General features: G+C 38.5%; 1 protein-coding gene across 1 annotated transcript in view; it reads left to right on the plus strand.

Annotated features, from left to right (window-relative positions):
- LOC135710983 (hemicentin-1-like) overlaps positions 1-22,752 on the plus strand; it is a 277,039-nt gene that overhangs the window by 184,402 nt on the left and 69,885 nt on the right. Inside the window, exons 5-10 of the mRNA XM_065233722.1 lie at positions 182-275; positions 8,845-8,958; positions 10,939-11,142; positions 11,228-11,521; positions 11,600-11,730; positions 11,915-12,074. Of these exons, the coding sequence (XP_065089794.1) occupies positions 182-275; positions 8,845-8,958; positions 10,939-11,142; positions 11,228-11,521; positions 11,600-11,730; positions 11,915-12,074 (997 nt within the window). The remainder of the gene's footprint in view (positions 1-181; positions 276-8,844; positions 8,959-10,938; positions 11,143-11,227; positions 11,522-11,599; positions 11,731-11,914; positions 12,075-22,752) is intronic.

The raw sequence follows: 22,752 nt of genomic DNA on the forward strand, positions 1-22,752 counted from the left end.
TTTGACTTTGGAAAATGGTGCCGAAAAAAAATCTAAGCGGATACGAAATTCTAAATCGCAACGGTTTTATTTAACGATTAGTCAAACTTGACGAAAACTACATGAAGCATTCATCAAATATTTCTTTCGGCATTCCCGCAGGGTTCAGTTAGTAAAAAACACTATTTTCGATTATTTACAGAACCTTAAACGCCACGACCAAGGCATCTATCGCTGTAGAATAGATTTTCGGACTATTCAAACCCAGACATATAGATACAACTTAACGGTTATTGGTAAGTATGAGATATTTCCCGTCATAAGTTTTCAACACCCGTTAGATTTTGGCACGGTTTTATTATGGCAACCAAAACGCTAGTTTATGGAACGGTACCAAAATCGAATGGTTTATAAAAAAAACTACAATGTTTTAGTTATTGAGAGTTTTTATTGACAGATTAACCCTTTGCGTCTAAGGATAAATTTGACCCCAGACCACTTTGAAGGCTGTAACTTTTTTATTTGTAGATGGAATTTCCTAATTCATTCGTGACTAGGTGTATCCACTGGAGTTCAGTAACATTAGATGAAATCTGCTCCCACAAACTTGAAAACTCTTATTGGAATTTTTTTTATTGAAATACTTACGTTGCCTGTACTCTGGGTCAATTTGTATGTGTGGGTGTGTCTAACCTCCTCTGGCCGGTAGTGTTATTATGGAAGAACTCTCTCTACAATGCCGCATTTATGGTCATTGTAGACAGCTTTAATCCGGAAGTTAAAAGGTGATGCTCTATTGCAGATCCAGCAACCCATTTCAGAATGTCTGGAGAATCACGCCCATTTCAAAGTTACTTTCAAATGGATATTGGTATATCATACAAGCTTCCAGGTTCGAATTTTTTTTGACGTAGGACTACGTCTTTCGGGAAGATGGAGGTACACTTTATGAAAACCGAAAAATGAAATTATGAAAGATTTTGGACCAATTTCAAAAATGTTATCACCATTCGATCAGAAACATTTCTACGCATAGATAACAATGCTTCTGACTGTTGATTTTTAAGTTTAAACTATTGAAAAAGTGGTAAATGTCAAGCACTGTCCAAAACTAATCAAATAACTAACAAATCCACCAATTACGTACATGCCTGTGCTGCTTCCCCAACACAGTCATCAGAGAATGGTTCCTAGATGAAACAAGTCGAAGTGACATTCGCCTCCGATCTTCGGGCGTCTACGAAAAGGGAAGATGCAATTGCGGAACATTTTGCTCTCCTTTGTTTCCTTGGATTTGTTTTCCGTCGATCTTGTTTTCCGTGCTGAGCACAAATGCTACCCATACCTGGACCCTATCTATCGACCCATCAACTCATGAACCGGGGACCAACGGCTTTACTTCCCTTCCGAAGGAAGGCGTAATCAGAGATGTTATGCCTCAGAACATCCCGGGGGCGCCGACTGGGATTACGCTTACCTGGGTGAGAGGTAATTACGCTTACCACTACACCACCGGCACCGCTACTCTCCAGAGTTGTAATCTTGTAACCAAACTTGGAAGCAGGAGATACTCTATATAAATTCTATTCTAACTCTTTTCTGAAATGAACTTGGTGGCCCTGAAAAGGGCCGTTTTGTTACATTGGTGATAAGTTTTAACCTCCGAAACCGTACAGAGTGTGTCTTTGTCGCTTCAGAGCGTAGACGACATCCATGGCCGTGACGGTTTTGCGCTTGGCTAAGGTTAAAAATCTCTTAAATAAAGAAAAAAAAAAAAAAAAAAAAAAAAAAAAAAAATTGCGCCTGGCGTGTTCAGTATAGGTGACGGCATCACGGATCATTATTTCTAGGAACACCTTCAGCACATCTCGGGTTTCCTCATAGATCAGACCGGAGATATGCTTGACACCACCACGTCGAGCCAGACGACGGATGCTAGGCCCTGGATGTTATCACGCAGAATTGTATATAGCCAAAGGGAAGCGAGAAAGTATGGTACCGGCACAGCTGGTTGTCTATATAACAGGTTGCTAACTACGCTTTTGGCTTAGTTTCGATTGACCCGTTCAACGTCAATCATCAAGCATCAATGACTGGTCGTGGCAAGGGAGGCATAGGTCTTGGAAAAGAAGGCACCAAGAGTCATCGGAAGGTTCTGCGTGATAACATCCAGGGTATTACCACGCCTGCCATCCGTCGTCTGGCTCGACGTGGTGGTGTCAAGCGTATTTCCGGTCTGATTTACGAGGAAACCCGAGGTGTGCTGAAGGTGTTCCTAGAAAATATGATCCATGATGCCGTCACCTACACTGAACACGCCAAGCGCAAAACCGCCACGGCCATGGATGTCGTCTACACTGTGGAGGGACAGGGACACACTCTGTACGGTTTCGGAGGTTAAAACTTATCACCAACGTAACAAAACGGCCCTTTTCAGGGCTACCAAGTTCATTTCAGAAAAGAGTTAGAATAGAATTTATATAGAGTAACACCCATTCAATTTGTCACTAAATACATCAAAATTATACAAAAATCACATAATTTGTTAGGGAAGTAAATTATGTTTTATTTGTAGTCTTATCGGTAGGTTAAATTTATTCCGTTTCGCTTTAATAAACTGAGAAACCATCATCGTATGCATTCTCCTGCTGCGCGACATCTTTGAAATCGTCCAAACCGTTAAATAATACAGAGTACAGACTTAAAGTACAGAGAGTACAAAAGGAGAGGAGCCAGTGTCGCTACTTGATAGCAAACTACTCATGATGGGAGGAGTCTGTGTACTTTACCGGCGTATTCCAAAAGAAAGGCAATCAAAATTTCATTTTGTGATTGTTTCCCAAACACAGACATCAAATTCAAAGACCACCGTGATTATGCATTGTAGCATTCTCTGTAAATTCCAACTGGTACAGTAAATGTTTCAATGTTTACACTCCGCGGGATAGAGTCAATATTCGAAGCAAGACAAGTGTTTATTGAGAAATTCTGTGCAAATCTTCAAAATGTCTCAACACATGGCTGCTAAATATCTCCGCAATTATCGGAAGCGCTTGAGAGACCAGAAGGCAGGGAAACCTGCGAAACAGACGCAGACCGTTGCTGAAAGCGTGTGAGGTGTGTGTCGAGGCAACAAGAAAGCGGTCAAAGATAATGCGTCGCCAACTACTAATTAGGACTCCCACAGTGCAATTTAGAAAAATGAACGCTAAAATTTATCCTAACATTGCTTTGCATTTTGCATTATGTGATTTTTATGTACAACCCTCAGTTTAATGAAGAAACATTTGATAGAATCTTATATTTTCTATTTTTATTGTTTCAAGAAAAGTTCGTCTTAAAAGAATGAAATTATTCGATACATTTATTTCTCTTTAAAATTGTATGTTTTTTTTTTGCCAATACTTCATATCAATTAACATACATTGTTAAAGATAAACATTTTTCTCCAAATCTCTTTCTTGTATTACAAATAAAGTATGCAATATTATTTATTTAATTTGATAAAACAGAGGACAGTAGTGTAGTATCTGTCACGGCTCGGGGTCATCGTTCACCAAGCAGCACATTGATAAGCCTGGTGATCATTAGAGTCTACGGTCACATAGTGAAAGTCAAAGCTAAAAATTAATAGTTTGAATGTGAAAACTAAAGCTAAAGTGTGATAAGTTGAAAGTTTAAAGGAGTTGTAGAGGAAGTTGCCACGTACTATTGGACATCCAGGACCTCGCGGTTTAACCGTAACGTTTACGGATATTAACATATTTTTTCCGGAGTCTACCACGCCAATCGCCGGTAGTATGTCCGAATCGCAGTTCGTGAAGCTGATCCCACAGCTACAGTGTGCGCCACCAATCCAGGCAAGCCAGCTCACCTTGTGGTTATTTGAAGCCTCGAGTCCATCACCATACTCGAGGGGCGTACGGGATAGGTAGAGGCGTCCACCCCTGGCCCAAGAAATTGATGTGGTACCAGAGGAAGGAGAGAAACGACGACGACGGCAATGGCAGGTGAAGGGGCCCCGATGACAAAACGAAGAGTAGTGCCAGCACAAGGAGTAGACAATGAAGGAAGTGGGAGACGTCAGTTTCTAGACCGTCCGTGAAGTGGGAAGGATGTGAGTGTTAACAAAAGCGAATAAAGTGGGAGTTTGTCTTGAGTGAACATTAAATGTTTTCTTGGTTCGCGGAATTGTCACGAGCGTGTGCCGACGGGGGTCTCATCAGTGCTGGAAGTAACACCACACTGGCGCGTTACGCACCCAACCAGGGGAAGTAAGATTTTCTCAAAATAATGATGGATTCATCATCAAAGGATGTTTGTGGAGACCGCATGAACGGAAGTTGCGATATACCGAGCTGCTGTTCAATACAAAAAAACCCGAATTTATCCACCTATGGTGTGATCAGACCCTTCTTACTTATTCAAGTTTATTTATTTTATTGTCATTATCAGTGACCAAGCCCCCCACCTCCGTGTCATCCAGTGACGCTACGCCACTGCCTGGGGGTACCCGGAATATATCCGGGTGTAGTCTATTTGGTGAGGCTACCAATCACCTTATCATCGTATTTTAATGTGATTTAATGGGTTTTAATTCAATTCATATTCAAGCAACTTCCCCGGGGTAACCGGAACATGTCCAAGTGTGTCCAATGTGGTCTGGAACACTTAACACGACTTGCATTGATCTTATTTTTGAATTCTGTAGTAATTTGATGTGTCGCATGATGGTTTTGATACGTTTTCCGTTAAATCCAGCGTGAAGGCCCATATTCACCGGATCTAATTCCGGCCATATCTCCGGAACCGGTTCACCGATTCCAAAACCGTTCAATAACGTTCAATGGGACCCCAAGACCTATCATTTGGCGCCGAGTTTGTCCAAATCGGTTGAGCGGTTGCTGAGAAACGTGAGCGCATTCATTTCGTTACATACACACACACATACACACATACACACAGACATGTTCCGATCTCGTCGAGCTGAGTCGAATGGTATATGACACTCGGCCCTCCGGACCTCGGATCGATAGTCGGTTTTTCAAGTGATATCTATACTCTTCTTTGTAAGAAGGGTAAAACGATTCTCTGCCCTGAGGAACAAAACTTTTGAAAATAATGTTTTTAAATTAGACCCGAGTTCCAAACCCTTTTGGAAACTCACAAAAATTTTGAAAAAACCTCAAAAGCCAATTCCAGCGCTTAAAGAAGGTGGTAAAATTTTGATCACAAATTTGGAAAAAGCTCAGAAACTTGCTAAGCAATTCGAGAGTTCCCATAATTTCAGTTTGGGTCTTACTAGTCCTATTGAGAATAAGGTTGCTCGGGATTATCTGAATATTTTCTCTCGGGAAAATATTTTTGATGATTCCTGGGGGACTGATTTGGACGAAGTAAGGTCTATAAGTAAAAAGTTTCAAAATATGGAAGCTCCAGGTGATGATGGAATTTTCTATATCCTCATCAAAAAACTCTCAGAGAGTACCTTGTCTTTCTTGGTAAAATTATTTAACAGATGTTTCCATTTGGCATACTTTCCTGATAAATGGAAAAATGCAAAAGTTGTTTCAATTTTGAAGCCGGATAAAAATCCAGCTGAAGCTTCTAGCTACCGCCCAATAAGTTTGCTTTCTTCAATAAGTAAACTTTTTGAAAAGATAATTTTGAATAGAATGATGCTTCACATCAATACAAACTCAATTTTTGCAGATGAGCAGTTTGGATTTCGCCATGGGCATTCAACTACTCATCAACTCTTAAGAGTTGCCAATTTAATTCGTTCAAACAAATCTGAAGGCCACTCAACAGGAGTTGCTCTTCTAGACATAGAAAAAGCATTCGACAGTGTTTGGCATGAAGGTTTGATTGCTAAATTGAAAAAGTTTAATTTTTCACTTTATATTATGAAATTAGTTCAAAATTATTTAACTGACAGAACTCTGCAGGTAAATTATCAAAATTCCAAATCTGATCGACTACCTGTTAGAGCAGGAGTTCCTCAGGGTAGCATTCTTGGGCCTATATTATATAACATTTTCACTTCGGATCTCGCTGATTTGCCTCAGGGTTGCCACAAATCTTTGTTCGCTGATGACACAGGCATTTCCGCTAAAGGAAGAAGTCTTCGTGTTATTTGCAGCAGACTGCAGAAAAGTTTAGATATTTTCTCTTCTTATTTACAAAAATGTAAGATTTCTCCCAATGCTTCCAAACCTCAACTTATAATATTTCCACATAAGCCTAGAGCTTCGTTTTTGAAACCTAGTAGTAGTCACATAGTCACTATGAACGGAGTTCCAATTTCCTGGTCAAACCAAGTGAAATATCTTGGATAGATACTTGACCAAAAATTAACTTTTAAAGATCACATTGAGGGCATTCAAGCCAAATGTAACAAATATACAAAATGTTTGTATCCTCTTATAAACAGGAAATCCAAACTTTGCCTGACGAATAAACATCTAATATTTAAACAAGTTAGACCGGCCATGCTTTACGCTGTGCCAATATGGTCTTGTTGTTGCACTACCAGGAAAAAAGCACTTCAAAGGATTCAGAACAAAGTTCTGAAAATGATTTTGAAGTTGCCTCCCTGGTACAGTACTATCGAGGTACATAGAATTCCGAATGTTGAGACTTTAGAACAAATGTCTAACAAAATAATTAATAATTTCAGGCAAAAATTGTTGCAATCCTCAATTGCAACGATTAATGCACTTTATACTTAGATAAGATTTAGTTTTAGTTTTTAGTTTTAAGATATCAATTGTTATACTGACATGCAGGTTTAAAAAACCTGTTTAAAATACTGAATTGCCAAGACAGGAACAATGTAAAAACACTTAGCTATATATCATAACAATTAAGGCTGGTAAGTTACTGTATTAACTGGAGCACCTAGGTTAAAATGAAATGTAATTTATTTTGAATTTGGAACAAATAAAGAGTTAAAAAAAAAAGACGATCGTGTGGCACACATCGAGAGTGGCCTGCTTTTGTCGACAGCCGAGTGAACACTGACAATGACGCGATCATTTAGATAAAATTGATAAACAACAGATTTTTAGCGATGGACACAATCTTAGATTCATAGGCCAACATTAGAGCCATTTCCCCGTAGCAGACAATATTTGTTTTTTAATATTCTCAAGAAAAACAAATTTGTGAAAATAAAAATAAATAAATAAATTTTGAAAAATATTAATTTTTCTGCTACCACTCGCTCACTGCAGAATAGCATCAACAATCAAAGAACAGACTATGCCAAAAATAGTCAATGAATTATGTCTTGCTATAATACAAACTGTGAATCTATTGACATAACAATGAATACAAGTACGCTTAAAAAAACTTTCTTCACGAGGTTAGATAGGCATCAATAATAAATATTAATTTTATACAAGTACTTGAAGTAAAATTGTAACAATTATCGTTTAAGTAAAATTATAAAACGGTCTACACTGACGACAAATAAATTAAAAAAAAAATACTCTCAAGCATAGATGACAAAACTATGCGTAAATAAGAGAGTCTGTCACACGCAAGCACGTATTTTCTATCTCCACCGTATGCTTGTATTGTAGCCGTACACAAACGTCCGTGAGCTGGTTGTCTTGTATCGCTCTGGACTATGGTTTTGCAAAAAATGTACATTTGCCACCTCTGCTGTTGGGTCATTCGTAACTTATCCGGGGGTGAGATTTGAACTCGTGATTTTGGCGTGAGAGATATGGATGTTATCCACTAAGCCGGGGCCGTCTGCATTGATCGATTCTCTTCCGTTAATAAATCAGTTGCAAAAACATTCCCATTCGTCATGAACTTTTCGAACGCTAAATAAGAAGCATCTTTATCAAACTATCGAATCGATTAAAGCAGATTGGACCTTTGACATGTTTATCTGGATGTATGGAATATTCTTGACTATACTTCTCCTACATATTCTGAAGCAATATGAAATATTTACGAATGATCTATTGGTATTATTATTTGTTTCCTAACAAATATAAACAACACCTCAGCATGGCCGATTTACTCCTTGATTTCAACGATTGATTTCTGAGGCAAATAAAAGCAGCAGCATATGAGTACATACGCTTATTTGTATTTCCATCAACCAACAAAGTTCAACGATTTCCATTTGCACGACGTGCAGGTATTATTTTACTTCTGAGAGAATACAAAGATTTACATCAGTCCAGCAGCTACTTAAGTGCAACAAAACTATTTATCTCTATGTATGCAGATTATCGCTTCCTACATAGGCAAGAGCAAGTAAGAAGTGCTAGACGCAACAGGACATGAAAGAATTAATGCATAAATAATTACGCTTTTTATCCCCACCCACCCCTGTCTTCTGCCAATGGTCGAGTCTGCTTCTTGAGCACTCTGTCCCACTCACATTATTCTGTTTTTTGCTCCTATTTTTCACCTCTTCTCTTTCTGTATGGAAGTGTCGTGTTTGCTCATTCATAACTTTTTGAATATGCATCATTCATGCCATAATGTGTGCGAGAGAGGAGATGTTTTCGAAATGTCTACTTTAAGCCTTGGCTGTAGGTCTGTATGCCTTGCGATATGTTGGAAGGCAATTGTTTACTCAGCCACATGGTTGAATAGCTAGGGTAAAAAGATGAAGTTTTGAATGATGGTGGCGAATTGGGGAAAGTATAGAAAAAAATCTGTGTATGAAAGCTCCATTCATACGAGAAACGTGTTAATCGGATGTTGAATCACAAACACCCTCCGTACTGTAACGGGAAAGTTTTCTCCGTTAAATTTGAATGGAGGTGCACATCTAGTACATGCAAAGCGGAAAGAATGCAATGGTAAATGTTTAACTTTATCATTAATTATTTACAGTGCTGCCGGAGCAACCGGTGGTCCTGGACCGCTGGGGACGACTGATGAATGGAACCAAGCTCGGACCCAAGGAGGAAGGCGATGACGTCGTGATCACGTGCCGCGTTTCAGGAGGTAAGCTGTGCATAATTTTCCTATTTGAACAACAATAATTGCCAGGTATTTGATGCATTAACAAAAGCAATCAATATCGCATAATCGACAGCTGCTTGTTGACATTTTGCGCACGTTTGTGGTTCGCTCAGAAGCATTCTGAATTTACCACCAATAGACCAATTAACGATTATTATCGATCGAGCTTCCACTTTGTGTTCATGTACAGGTTAATTATAAGTAAACAATATCATCAAAACGATTCAATCTATGCGTGTAGCATTTTAATGCCTTTGACACTAAATGTTGATCAGAACCTAATCAAATCCAAGCACAAATAAATCTCTCTTATTCTGCTTATTCTGTAAATTTAAATTTAAATACATCTACTATAATCCAGTTAATACAACCAAAATTGACGAAAAGTTCTTCTTGGATTGATTCACTGTATTTTGAAGGAGAAAACGACACATACTTGTGGAATGGAGCGTTTGAATCCACAAAAAGGAAAGTTACTGTCGATTTTTGCAGCATGATCCATTTTGCTCAATAGAATGCTTGACCACTAACACTGTAATTCCGTGGATACACTTGTATGACAAACTATGAGCATGAGTATTGTTTGTATAATAAATTATGAGCACATCCATGGTCACAAGACTGATGCAAAATTTGAAATTTACGCTCCACAGTGCTCAAACGGTTTCAAATCAGGTCCTGATTAGCCTTCCAAAATTTAAACTCATTTGGTAAGAAACCGACTTGGCACAAACTATTCGAAGTTTATATGGAAATTACTATGGGAAAACCAAACTTTTTGTTTCTTGTCTTCTACCCATTCTCCATATGGCTTTTTCAAAAATTTCTATAACTATTCCTACGGGAAATTTTCTAAGCTACAATTTTGCGGAATATCGTTTTTCAGCCATATGTAAAATTAAATTGTTATTAATTGTTTAAGATATTGATAATCTTATGGCATGATCAAGCAGCTGTTCTGTGGGCAACACTGTATTCTGCAGTGTGACATAGTAGCCATGATTTTTGTGCTCTATTCTTCGCACCAGAATCTCCAATGTTGCCTGCTGAACAGTTGAATGAGCATAATCATTAGACATCAGTGACTTGAATCATTAATAACTTTCGTTCCTTACATTTGATTGAAAGATGGTTTTTAAAAGCATAGTGATGTGGTGAATTGTTAGACAGATATGAACAAAAACATAAGCTTTCCCATAGTAATTCCCATATAAACTTGAAATGGTTTGTGCCAAGTCAGTTTCTTACTAAAGTAGTTCAAATTTTGAGAGGCTAACCAGGGTCCAATTTGAAACCATTTAAGCACTGTGGAGCAAATATTTCAAAATTTGCATCAATCTAATGGTCACACTTGCATAGTTTTTGTATAGTGCTCATAATACCCAAAAATTATAGGAAAATTGCGCGTAAATCAGAAGCTCCTAAATATAGCAACATGTTGTACAGTTCAAAAATGTAACTTTGTAACTAGTTCCAAAAGTCTGCCTTACACTTCTCTTCGATGAAATGTAAATCAAAAAAGTTAAATAAAAAAAAACTAATTTCTTTAGAGACACCTTAGTGAAATGCTAAAAAATAGCTCTAGCAAGGTCAAATAAAAAATTCTGATCATCATTTTTTACAAAAAAAAAGAATGCCCAATTAATTATAAACAACTTCTTCGAAACGGAGTAAATAATTTATTAACGCTTAATTGCCCTTTCGAAGCACAGTGCAATGATGCATTTGCATTTTAGACGTTATTGATTAAAAGCTCTGATTATCAGCATAGCATGAAAAGGATAACAACTGCATTTAATACTCAATAAAACTCGCTTCAAAAGGTTCATGTAAAAACGAAATAATTATCATTGATTGAACGATGAAACTACAAATAGCTGGCTGTTCTAATAAATCCTAACAGTTTCATATTGAACTCGCGATCCATTCAACCGTTCTTAACCGTATTTCCGTTTTGATTAGGTCGTCCCCAGCCAGAAGTACGGTGGCTAATCAATGGCGTAATTGTGGATGACCAGTACGAACAGAATTCCGGCGATATTATCGAAAATCGGTTACTGTGGCCAACTATCCAGCGCAGTGATCTGAATTCGATATTTACATGTCAGACCATGAATACCAAACTCGTCGAAGCGAAAGAAACTAGCTACGTTCTGGATTTGCACTGTGAGTATCCGGTTTAATTAATTATTACTAAACTGCAATCGGAATGCGGTAAGCCAACCAACTACTGACCTTATTTCACTTTTAGTGAAACCACTTTCAGTGAAAATAGTCGATCCACCGCAGGCCCTGATAGCGGACAACCGATACGAAGTATCCTGCCGAAGTGGGGGCTCCCGGCCCCACGCTGTTATTACATGGTACAAAGGCAAGCGTGAGATGTTTCATACCAAAGAGGACACCCACAATCATAACACAACCGTCTCCACGCTTTCCTTCACTCCGAAAATCGAGGACGATGGCAAAAATATGACATGCAGAACGGAAAACCCCTCCGTGAAGGGATGGTTCCTGCAAACTACTTGGAAAATGAATGTCGTTTGTAAGTTGGACTGTTCAAAATGCAAACCTGTAGATGTCGTAACTGAATCAAAACAATTTCCATTTCCCTTTTCTATAGACGCACCACTTGTCACAATCCAGCTAGGATCGACGTTAGTTGCCGACGACATAAAGGAAGGAGATGACGTGTATTTCGAGTGTCATGTTGAATCAAACCCTTCCTGGAAAAAACTGCTCTGGTTTCATGACGTAAGAAACATGCTTTTGTAAATTATTTAAAAAAATCAACATTACGCTGATTAGGAATTCACCAACTGTGAATTTCACTGATTGCAACAGTTTCATAACCGCTTTTTTTCACTCAACGTATCCTTCCCGTTACTTAACAACGCGCTCTATTTACGGCACTTATTATGATGGACCCGTCGTACAGGACACGCTGCTGCTGCACAACGCTTCCGCCCGGGTTATTCAAACCAATCAGAGCCTGGTGCTGCAGAAGGTGGTGAAGCAGTCGGCCGGATATTACGCTTGCAGTGCAATCAACGGCGAAGGGGAGACCGTCAGCAATCAGCAATTTCTTCGGGTGAAGCGTAAGTACATTTTCTTGGATACTTACCTTGCTTCAGTTTTCATTTTTTTTATTCTATCTCACTCACCACACTCCAACGTAAATCCAATCGCTCAGCCATGGGAAATGACCGGAAATTTTTCATTGAAATATCCATCGGTGCCAGATCGCAAATCAATCTCCGGAGAGTTCCACTTCCTGATGGTGCTTGATGCAATAAAAGTTAACCAGTGGGAAATTATTGGATGGACCTAGAGATAGGTGATCCACTCTCGAGTATTCACTTAAAAAAGCGATTGACCCGCGGTTCATTTTTTAGGAACCGCAGCCCACTTATATCACAAGTCTAAATCATTCAATCCGTCACTTATAGTGAAACTTTTCAAAAAACGACTCTTTACTCTTCTTTTTTTAACTCTTTGTTTGTTCCGAATTCAAATAAAATTACAATACAGTAACTTACCAACCTTAATTATATGCTAAATATCTAAGTGTGTTTACATTGTTCCTGCTTTGGCTACTCAGTATTTTAAACAGGTTTTCTATACCTGCATTTCGGTATAACAATAGTCATCTAAAACTAAATCTTTAGATAGAGCTGGAATTAGGGCATAACAGCTTTTGTAAACAATGACTTCGAATGATGATTTCTAGGAATTCAAGGCACGCCCACGCAGACCAATATAACCATCGGATAGGAAAAGTCTTTCCCTACCCTACCGTCATTGTTAACAAAAGCTGTTAGGCCCTAATTCCAGCTCTATCTAGATCTTATCTTAATTTAAAGGGAATTAATCGTTGAAATTGAGGATTCCACGATTTTTGCCTGAATTTATTATTTATTTTGTTGGACACTTGTTCTAAACTTTCAACATTCGAAATTCTATGTTACTCGGTAGTACCATAGAGGTAACTCTAAGACCAGAAGGCCCCGAAGAAACGAGCTCAACTTTTTGGCTCAGCTCTGGTACTCTCTTCGGTCCCAAAGCTAATCAATCCACCCCTCGAAACATAGGAGAATCCACTAACCCCTCATTTTATCTGTCAAACTTTCATAGCGAATCAAAACAAACATAGTGTAGTACTGGAATTTATACTAGAATGGGGTACGTTATTCGATTTGCTTGGAACCTATAGGCTAGTCAAGTAGTAATCCAATTTAAAATTGTTAGTTTCGTATTGATTGTTGGTAGTACTGTACCACGGAGGCAACTTCATTACTCCACGTACGCATTGAACAGCCACCGCGTAAACCAAGATGCACGCCTAATACAGCATTTGCCTACTGATCGATATCATCAACGGTAAAAGCAAACTTCCAAGCGGCTGTATGAGAGAGAGAGAGAGACATATGAACATTGGGGTGTTTCATTCTGGAAAAAAATTTGATATTTTTGATAGGCCACCCCCTAATTCAGCTCACTACACAAAAACAAACATCTGTGCAAAGAATCAGCTAAATTGGTCAACATTAAGAGGTCGCGCCAACGATTTCAATTTTGACCGGGATTTTTGTCACATTAGTATGGGAGAAAATGATGACCCACTAAAATCATTCCAACTTGTTTCTTAATGAACCGATTTGCATGAAATTAAAATATGTTATACTTGAGTGAAACCTCAAAAACAAAAACAAAAACAAAAAAATAAATGAATTCGATTTTAAGTTAAAAGTACTCAACCGTCATGTTTTCACCATTGGGAAATTTTAACTTATTTTTGGATGAAAATCATAGCAACCTGCGCTGCCTTTGATACTGTCATTTTTGTGTGCTTCATCGCCTTCGTTCGTGCTCCATTATTGGCGTTGACGGCACCGTCGAAAAATGGTCTCTTCTAGAAATGATTGACAGCTTCTTATGGGATTTTTTCGGTGAAGTGAAAGGATAGTACCATAGAAGTAACTCTAAGACCAGAAGGTCCCAAAAAAAAATGTGCTCAACTTTTTGGCTCAGTTCTGGTACTATCTTCGGTTCCAAGCTAATCGATGCACCCCTCGAAACATAGGAAAATCCACGAACCCCTCATTTTATCTGTCAAACTTCCATACGGAATCAAAACAAACATAGTGTAGTACTAGAATTTCGACTAGAATAGGGTACGTTAATCGATTTGCTAGGGACCAATAGGCTATTCAAGTAGTGAATCAATTTAAAATCGTTAGTTTCCACCGGTTGATAGTACGAAGTCCGCCATGTTTCAAGCACAGTCTGAAGTTTACTTATGGATTTTAACATAGAAGTAAAGAGCTACAGAGTCGCTGTGAACGCCAATTGCATTCAATTGATGGTTAAGTAATTTTCACTCAATGGATTATTGATGAGGATTTCTCAAAATTTTATTTTACCTAGCCTCATGGAAGCCACATGATGAGTGAAAGTGAAATCAATTTTTAACTAACTTTAAAGTACCCATTATTGGGTAAAAAATATAAATGTTAAAGATAAGTGACTTACCATTAAATTAGCAATTTTTACCCATTAATGAGTATCTGTTACCCATTAATGGATAACAGTTACTCATTAATGGGTAAAAAACTACTAATACTAGTTTAGTCACTTTTCTTCAAAATTTACCCTTTTTTTCTTATAAATGCGTACTTTCAAGTTAGCGTGTTGGGTACCTCGTTCTCCATGCAACAACATGTGCAAAGGCATACAAGCCAAATGTATGCATGCATTTAAACGTTGGTTGTTCCCGAATTGCAACATGCCCACTCAAACTAACTATATCATCTGATAGAGCAAATTATCTCTCAGATGTTGGTGTCAGTTTGCCAGATTGAGCCAATACTCATGAGAAATCGTGCAAAGTAATTGTTTACATTTGGTAAATAGGCTTTTTTGCATGTTTCTCTACTTACTAGCTTTCTCTATCATACGTCAAAACCATCATAGCTCGAAACAAAAACGATAAAGTTGAGTGTTGTGGACAGGAGTGTTTATGTGCAATCGTTGGAAATTTATAGTGGTCGTAAGTACTAAATACTATAGAGATTAAACAGAGATTTTTTTTTTCTTGATTTGTTTTCCGTCGATCGTGTATTCCGTGCTGAGTTTACTGCAGTTTTAATTAAATTTAAGTTGTTTAAACTCAAGCTTTGGGTAAGTTTCATTTTCTGTGTACCCTGAGACTGGGTAGACGGAACCGATTCTTATGTGCAGTAAGGAGTTGGCAGAGTAAACCAGTTTTATTACATTGAGTAAAATGTACCCAAATTCTGGGGAAATGGTTATAACATAGAGGTAACTCTAAGACCACTGGGTCCCGAAGAAAATCATTATTATTTTTGGCTCACTCAGTACCAGAACAACGGTCCCAAGCAGTCCCAAGCTATTTCACTCACCCCTGCATGTTCTGCATGAATCCACACACCCCTGATGTTATCTGTCAAACTTTCATAGCGAATCAAAACAAACATAGTGTAGTAATAGAATTTCAACTAGAATAGGGTACGTTAATCGTTTGCTTGGGACCAATAGGCTACTAAAGTGGTGAGCCAATTTAAAATCGTTAGTTTCGTATTGATTGTTGGTTATAATCGCATGTTTAGAACGGTGCAGGTATAAAAGGGAGATTTTTTGCGGTGTCCAAATATCCTACAATACTGTGCACCCCCGCTCATCTGAATGACACTTCGTGCATATTAACGGGGTTGATTTTTATTTTGAACTTCTTGTAACCCTATGAGCATTAGAAATTTGAGTTTATGGTAGCCTTATTGGCAGTTTTGTTTTGGTTCTGCTTTCCATTTTGCATCGTTTCATTCCGCTTTATTATTTATTACGCAATTACAGCGGAAGCGGAACGGCAGTGCGAGAAGTGGAAAAGCCATAGAGGTAACTCTAAGACCACTGGGTCCCGAAGAAAATCATTATTATTTTTGGCTCACTCAGTACCAGAACAACGGTCCCAAGCAGTCCCAAGCTATTTCACTCACCCCTGCATACCTTACTTACCAATCAGGCTAAGGCCTTGTTGTCCTCTGCTGTCCGAAGAAGTCGTCTCCACTCTACTCGATCCATGGCCACAGTTCGCCAGCCTCGTAGTCTGCGAAGGGTCCGCAGGTCACCTTCTACTTGGTCGATCCACCTTGCCCGCTGTGCGCCTCTTCTTCTTGTTCCTGTTGGGTCGCTTTCTAGAACCATTTTCACTGGGTCGTCGTGCGGCATTCTTACGACGTGCCCAGCCCACCGTAGTCGCCCAATTTGTGCAATGTGGACGATGGATGGTTCTCCCAGCAGCTGGTGCAATTCGTGGTTCATTCGCCTCCTCCACGTTCCGTCATCCATCTGCACTCCACCGTAGATGGTACGCAACACCTTCCGTTCGAAAACACCAAGGGCGCGTTGGTCCTCCACGAGCATAGTCCAGGTCTCGTGGCCGTAAAGGACCACCGGTCTAATCAGCGTCTTGTAGACAGTCAACTTCGTGCGGCGGCGAATTTTATTCGACCGGAGCGTCCTCCAGAGTCCAAAGTAGGCACGATTCCCTGCCATAATGCGTCTTTGAATTTCTCTGCTGGTATCATTTTCGGCGGTCACCAGTGAGCCCAAATACACGAACTCATCGACCACCTCGATTTCGTCACCGTCAATCTGAACTCGGGGTGGGAGGCTAACATTGTCTTCCCTAGAACCTCTTGCTTTCATATATTTTGTCTTTGATGCGTTGATGGCAAGTCCAATCCGTCTAGCTTCAGCCTTCAGTCTGATGTACGTTTCCGCCATCATCTCAAAGTTCCGTGCCATAATGTCAATGTCATCGGCGAAACCAAGGAGCTGGATGGACTTCCTGAATATCGTGCCACTCGTGTCTATCCCAGCTCTTCTGATCACACCTTCTAACGCGATGTTGAACAGCAGACACGAAAGTCCATCACCCTGCCGTAACCCCCTTCGAGATTCAAAGGGACTCGAGAGTGTCCCCGATACTCGAACAACGCACGTCACTCGATCCATCGTCGCCTTGACCAATCGCGTCAGTTTATCCGGAAATCCGTACTCGTGCATAATCTGCCATAGCTGATCTACTCACCCCTGCATGTTCTGCATGAATCCAGACACCCCTGATGTTATCTGTCAAACTTTCATAGCGAATCAAAACAAACATAGTGTAGTAATAGAATTTCAACTAGAATAGGGTACGTTAATCGTTTGCTTGGGACCAATAGGCTACTAAAGTGGTGAGCCAATTTAAAATCGTTAGTTTCGTATTGATTGTTGGAAAAGCCCAATCTGAGTAAGCCTACTTGTCGGATTGAAAACTATTCAGAACAAAATTGACTCCGGCTAGGTATCTTGATGTCATTTGCGACAACTGCCAAACTGCTCATAGAGACGATAATGAATAAAAACTGAAAATGTTCATGCATTTCCAAATGGTTTCCTACCATTTCCATATATTCGAAAGTGACTGGCCCTCTGGATGTGGATGATGTCAAAAACAACAAAACATGATTAATGGGTACATGGGACTTTACTTACTTTTGGCTTCCCATATAGTACCTAGTTGGGTGAAATAAACTTTTTTTTTCCTTGATTTGTTTTCCGTACTGAATATCAATGCTACCGACGCCCGAGAGGCAGCTTCCACACCCACCCTTCGTGATCAGGGATTTTGTACCTTAGAAAATCCCGGCGGCGCTTGAGATATAAACTTAATTTTGACTATTTTTTTCTTTGCGTGTGATTAAATTTTACTCAACAGTGAGTTGTTTTTGATAGCTTTGTTACGCTCAATTTACAGTGTACTAGTCACCTTTCGCGTCACTAGAGCCACTAGTGTCGGGAAAAATCGTGTTTTGGGGATAATAGAAGAGTGAACCATATTGTTAATTTATAATATTTGCTGAAACCTTGGACGGATTTAAATGTCTTCTCAAGTATCGTACTGAGAAGCAGCACAATTTTTTTACTTACGACTCTAAAACTGAACGTGTGTTCAAGGTTGTCACGAAAGGACTGCCCAGTGGTGAATCCCTGATTCAGATCAAAGATGAACTGGCAAAATTACTTGGAGTTGTGCCACTCCAAGTAATCAAAATGAAAATGAAATCCCGTCCTGGTGATTCGCGCAACGGGATTTCTAATGATTTTTATTTAGTTCACTTCAAGTCTAGTGAACTAAACAACCTTAAGGCCTTAGAAAAAGCTAGCCTTATGCTCCATGTCCGAGCGAAGTGGGAACACTTCAGGAAGACTGTAGGAAATTTCCAAACCTCACTCAGTGCCGTAAGTGCCAGGGATGGGGTCACGGAACTAAAAATTGCTACATGCCAGCTAAATGCATGAATTGTGGTGATTCCTCTTACGCAAATGACGACTGTCCTGTGAAGGAAGATCCTAAGAAATTTAAATGTTCAAATTGTGGTGAAAACCACATATCCAATTTTTGGGAATGTAAGACTCGCAAAGCGATCCTTCAATCTCGTTCTAAGCGACAGGTAGGAAACGCTCCACGTTTCCGACCAGGTACAAATTCCTCTGCTGTTAACAAAGGTCAGCGAGGAACAAATCTTACATTCGTACCCGTAGGTATAAATATCACCCCTGGTTCAAATTTTTCATCTATACCTACTCCCCTTGCTGCTAACAATGTTCAGCGAGTTAATGGAGCTACCTATGCTGCTATTGCAACGGGTAGAAATCAAAATACTAACCAACGTAATTCTAACGGTAATTTTTAAATATGTTAAAAACTAACTCCATGTTTGATGCTTTTTAAACTGGAGTAAAATTTGCAAATAATATTGTCATGACTTTAAAATTCAGTAATGGATTTTAAAGCAATAAATATTTAAAAATGGAATGCTCGATCTCTTAAAGATAATGAAGACGAGCTATTTAACGTTTTTAGAGTTCATAACGTACATATTGCCGTTATAACTGAAACGTTCCTTAAACCTGACCATAAGATTGAGAAGGACGCAAATTATTTGATTTATAGAAATGATCGTCTTGATGGACTCTGTGGTGGCGTTGCCATCATTGTTCATAGACGAATCAAACATAAAATTCTTTCTTCATTTGAAACCAAAGTTTTTGAAACTTTGGGAGTTTCTGTTGAAACAAAATTTGGACAACTTACGTTTATAGCTGCCTATTTGCCATTCCAATGCGTAGGCCAGCAAAAGAATTTTCTCAAAGGTGACGTCCAGAAACTTACCCGTCATAGGTCTAAATTCTTCATTATTGGTGATTTTAATGCAAAACACCGCTCATGGAATAATGCTCAAAGCAATTCCAATGGTAATATTCTGTTTGATGATTGTTCTGCAGGTTATTACACTATTCAATATCCAAACTGCCCAACATGCTTTTCTTCTGCAAGAAATCCCTCAACTATTGATTTGGTCTTAACCGATTCATGTCGACTTTGTAGCCAATTGGTTACTCATGCTGACTTCGGTTCTGATCACCTTCCAGTAACTTTTGAAATATCCCAAGAATAATTTGTAATCCCAACAGCTCTACTTTCAATTACCATAGGGCTGATTGGGAGCAATATCGAACATTTATGGAATATAACTTCGATCCAAACATTCCTTTGCAAACCAAAGATGAAATTAATTATGCTCTTGAATCTCTGACTACTTCTAAAGTTGAAGCAAGAGCTGCCTCAGTTCCAAAATACGCGGTTAAATTCGATTCAATTATAATAGACGACGATCTTCAGCTCTTGATCCATCTTAAAAATGTCCGTAGAAGACAATATCAAAGAACACGCGATCCTGCCATGAAAGTTATCTGGCGGGATTTGCAAAAACAAATTAAAAAGCGATTCTCTACCCTGAGGAACAAAACTTTTGAAAATAATGTTTCTAAATTAGACCCGAGTTCCAAACCCTTTTGGAAACCCACAAAAATTTTGAAAAAAAACCTCAAAAGTCTTTTCCAGCGCTTAAAGAAGGTGGTCAAAATTTGATCACAAATTTGAAAAAAGCTCAGAAACTTGCTAAGCAATTCGAGAGTTTCCGTAATTACTAGCCCTATTGAGAATCAGGTTGCTCTGGATTCTCTGAATATTTTCTCTCGGGAAAATATTTTTGATGATTCCTGGGGGACTGATTTGGACGAAGTAAGATCTTTAACTAAAAAGTTTTATAATATGAAAGCTGCAGGTGATGAAGAAATTTTCTATATCCTCATCAAAAAACTCCCAGAGAGTACCTTGTCTTTCTTGGTAAAATTTTTTAACAGATGTTTCCATTTGGCATGCTTTACTGATAAATGGAAAAATGCAAAAGTTGTTCCAATTTTGAAGCCGGATAAAAATCCAGCTGAAGCTTCTAGCTACCGCCCAATAAGTTTGCTTTCTTCAATAAGTAAACTTTTGGAAAAGATAATTTTAATTAGAATGATGCTTCACATCAATACAAATTCAGTTTGTATTTCGCCATGGGCATTCAACTACTCATCAAGTTTTAAGAGTTACCAATTTAATTCGTTCAAATAAATCTGAAGGCTACTCAACTGGAGTTGCTCTTCTAGACATAGAAAAAGCATTCGACAAAGTTTGGCATGAAGGTTTGATTGCTAAATTGAAAAAGTTTAATTTTCCACTTTATATTATGAAATTAGTTCAAAATTATTTAACTGACAGAACTCTGCAGGTAAATTATCCAAATTACAAATCTAATCTACTACCTGTTAGAGCAGAAGTTCCTCATGGTAGCATTCTTGGACCTGTATTGTACAACATTTTCACTTCGGACCTCCCTGATTTGCCTCAGGGTTGCCACAAATCTTTGTTCACCGATGACACAGGCCTTTCCGCTAAAGGAAGAAGTCTTCGTGTTATTTGCAGCAGACTGCAGAAAAGTTTAGATATTTTCACTTCTTATTTACAAAAATGGAAGATTTCTCCCAACGCATCCAAAACTCAACTTATAATATTTCCACATAAACCTAGAGCTTCCTTTTTGGAACCTAGTAGTAGTCACATAGTCACTATGAATGGGGTTCAATTTCCTGGTCAAACCAAGTGAAATATCTCGGCTCAATACTTGACCAAAAATTAACTTTTAAAGATCACATTGAGGCCATTCAAGCCAAATGTAACAAACATATAAAATGTTTGTATCCTCTTATAAACAGGATATCCAAACTTTGTCTGACGAATAACCTTCTAATATTTAAACAAGTTTTTAGACCGGCCATGCTTTACGCTGTGCCAATATGGTCTAGTTGTTGCACTACCAGGAAAAAAGCACTTCAAAGGATTCAGAACAAAGTTCTGAAGATGATTTCGAAGTATATAGAATTTCGAATGTTGAGACTTTAGAACAAATGTCCAACAAAATAATTAATAATTACAGGCAAAATCGTTGCAATCCTCAATTGCAACGTGATTAATTCCCTTTACACTGAGATAAGATTTAGTTTTAGTTTTTAGTTTCAAGATTTCAATTGTTAAACTGACATGCAGGTTTAAACACCCTGTTTAAAATACTGAATTGACAAGACAGGAACAATGTAAAAACACTTAGCTATATATCATAACAATTAAAGCTGGTAAGTTACTGTATAGTAACTGGAGCACGTAGGTTAAAATGAAATGTAATTTATTTTGAATTTTAAACAAATACGTTAGGCCGAGTTTAGAATCCGTTGGCCGAGTTTGGCGTCAAGAAGCAGTGTTAGGCTTTTGACAATATCTCAACGATTGGTTTTCTCTTTATCAAATCTTACAGTACATACGGAAAGGTAAATAAATTTGGAAGCCATCAGTAATGATAACATTCCGTTTTATGCTCAACTACGCTTGATTAAGAAAGACTAAGTGCGGGTTGTGCTTAATGGGGTAGTTAACCCTACTATGGCTGGTCTTCCTCATTGGAATACTAGCTCTGACCCAAACTTGTTCTGCCGATTGAACCACTTTTCAGCAGCATTATCGTATCGTGGAGCGAGATTGTGCGCGATGAAAAAAATTGGTGGGCATGATTGACGTAGACTACGTTATGCTGTGTGTGAAATTCCCGTGCATTTTTCTAGATATTGATTTAAAATACAGTAGAATTAACCTATGAGTTCGGTCCTATGAACATATTTTGGATTTCCTACTTAGTTAAACATGGTTAAATTTAGGACCTCATAAAAATGAGAATATATATTCTATTATATTTGGTTCCTAAATTACTATCAGGCATGAGTAAGGCTTGCTTCAGGTGATTCATTGAAGCGTCTAACAATTACCGTCATGATGGTTGGTATTCCCTATCACTTCACGATTTCTAGGGCACAAATCTTGGATGTTTGTGACATCACGCATGAAATTGAAACTCCTTGTGTACTACACTGCAGCAAACGTGCGATTTGTGCTTAATAGGCCGGGAATGGGGTAGTTAACCCTAATGAGATTGATTAGAAATAAGTTTTCCACAGTGATTCAATTTCAAAACGCTCAAAAAAATGCACACAAAAAAACGGAGCGCACAATTTTGCACCAATGCAACATTTCGTAGTTGATTGGGAAGATCTTGATTAGCCATAATCCCTCCAATAAGTTATTGGTACATCTTTTATCTACCGATTGAACAAAAAAAATTACTAAATATTGCTTTTTTTTAAAGATTTTGTTTGCGTTTTCTAGACGCACATACATCATTTGGCATAACAACACTGAGCGCTTCTGTGGTGCAAAAAAAAGTGGCTTCCATATCTAACACAGATTACAAATTCGACAGTGAGCATACA

Source organism: Ochlerotatus camptorhynchus, unplaced genomic scaffold, assembly GCF_037179485.1.
Source record: "Ochlerotatus camptorhynchus isolate MF236.1 unplaced genomic scaffold, CSIRO-AGI_Acam_v1.1 ptg000412l, whole genome shotgun sequence".
NCBI classification, from domain to species: domain Eukaryota; kingdom Metazoa; phylum Arthropoda; class Insecta; order Diptera; family Culicidae; genus Ochlerotatus; species Ochlerotatus camptorhynchus.